Consider the following 1685-nt stretch of genomic DNA (forward strand, 5'->3'; position numbering starts at 1 on the left):
CATGGAACTTAGAGCTCTTTTTGAGTTGGTGTGTGGCCCTTAAAAGGACCTTTGTGTTGTTTCGGCGCCGGATGGAAAACTCAACCGCCGAAGCCGTAGAGAGTGCGTCCCTGTCTCTTGAGCGCATACACGACATCCATAGCGGTCACCGTCTTCCTCTTGGCATGTTCCGTGTAGGTTACGGCGTCGCGGATGACGTTTTCAAGGAAGACCTTGAGGACACCGCGAGTCTCCTCGTAGATGAGACCGGAGATACGCTTCACCCCACCACGGCGAGCCAGACGGCGGATAGCTGGCTTAGTGATGCCCTGAATGTTGTCACGAAGAACCTTACGGTGACGCTTTGCACCGCCTTTACCCAATCCTTTGCCTCCCTTGCCTCTGCCAGACATTGTATCACGTCAGCGAAAACACAGATTACCTTCAACCTACTGAAGAGACCCTTATTATGAAACAGCACTGCGGACCTGAGAGAGGACAGCTGACCCAATTGTGCACCAGAAACGTCACTCAGCAGCCCTTCTCCCATGCCCTGTATAAACATATTTACCTTTGTTTGTAGTAACAGGAACAACTTGTGCTGAAGTTGTTCTCCTTTGGGTGATGTGAATTTATACGTTGGCAATTCCCCTTGTTCGCATTAAAGGAAGCTTTCATACTAGAAACACGAGTACTAATTAGATCGACAGCTTATGTTAGTAAAGCACTGGACACATTTGGTAGCTCTAAGACTCAACTATCATTTTTACAAGCGATGATGTTGAAATAAGACTATTTTAAAATGTATTTATCACAATCGTGTTGTTCTACTTATGATACTGAATCCGTATTTAGCGTCAACGCCTACCATAAGGGATGGCAAGCAGTTTCATCATAAGTGGGCCACATACTAGTTGCGATTTCTGGAATGGCCCCCATGAACTAAAGTATAGTCACTGACTCATATTTCTACATACATATTTCCACCTGTACTTCGCTGTTAATGCATATATTTTGGACAAATTTAAATATGGGTTTTTTCAAAACATTTTATCAGTATTTAACAACCAAGCCACTTGGTTTAAATACACACAGAATGGTACTCTTCATGAAATTGGTAGGTGGCTCTGAAAAGAGCCGTTTAGGTGGTTGGAGTAGATCCCTGCTCATTACTTAGACTTGGCTGGCTTCTCGGTCTTTTTGGGTAGAAGTACAGCCTGGATGTTGGGTAACACACCGCCCTGGGCGATGGTCACTCCGCCCAGAAGTTTGTTGAGCTCTTCGTCGTTGCGAACAGCCAGTTGCAAATGACGAGGGATGATCCTGGTTTTCTTGTTGTCGCGAGCCGCATTGCCAGCCAACTCCAGAATTTCGGCGGTCAGATATTCGAGGACGGCCGCCAGATACACAGGGGCGCCCGCACCAATGCGCTCGCCATAATTTCCTTTACGGAGAAGCCTATGTACACGTCCGACTGGAAACTGAAGCCCAGCTCGGGATGAACGAGTCTTGGCCTTGGCTCTAGCTTTACCACCGGTTTTACCACGTCCAGACATGACGGAAATATTCTATTTCAGTTCTATGTGTGTGTAACACGTAGGGTCCTCCTGAGTCAAGAGTATCCATTATATGGAGGCCGTTGCAGGTCAATCATTGGTTAGCTGAAGCGGAGATTTGGTTGTCCAATCATCAGCGAGATGTAGGTG

The 1685-nt window shown here is 46.8% G+C and overlaps 2 protein-coding genes across 2 annotated transcripts; both read right to left on the minus strand.

Annotated features, from left to right (window-relative positions):
* Nucleotides 1-7: 7 nt before the first annotated feature.
* On the minus strand, nucleotides 8-946 carry LOC109509685 (histone H4). Its single transcript, XM_019859508.1, has one exon. The coding sequence runs from the start codon at nucleotides 390-392 to the stop codon at nucleotides 81-83; it is 312 nt and encodes a 103-aa protein (XP_019715067.1). The 5' UTR covers nucleotides 393-946; the 3' UTR covers nucleotides 8-80.
* A 64-nt stretch (nucleotides 947-1010) lies between these two features.
* Nucleotides 1011-1665, minus strand: LOC109509684 (histone H2A-like). Its single transcript, XM_019859507.1, has one exon. The coding sequence runs from the start codon at nucleotides 1533-1535 to the stop codon at nucleotides 1149-1151; it is 387 nt and encodes a 128-aa protein (XP_019715066.1). The 5' UTR covers nucleotides 1536-1665; the 3' UTR covers nucleotides 1011-1148.
* Nucleotides 1666-1685: the final 20 nt, after the last annotated feature.

The sequence above is a fragment of the Hippocampus comes genome, unplaced genomic scaffold, assembly GCF_001891065.2.
Source record: "Hippocampus comes isolate QL1 unplaced genomic scaffold, H_comes_QL1_v1.1 C17000821, whole genome shotgun sequence".
In the NCBI taxonomy this organism is placed as follows: Eukaryota; Metazoa; Chordata; class Actinopteri; order Syngnathiformes; family Syngnathidae; genus Hippocampus; species Hippocampus comes.

Bases quoted from the DNA above. Each gene is read 5' to 3' on its own strand.
- LOC109509684 (XM_019859507.1), bottom strand. From the start codon at position 1,535: ATGTCTGGACGTGGTAAAACCGGTGGTAAAGCTAGAGCCAAGGCCAAG.
- LOC109509685 (XM_019859508.1), bottom strand. From the start codon at position 392: ATGTCTGGCAGAGGCAAGGGAGGCAAAGGATTGGGTAAAGGCGGTGCA.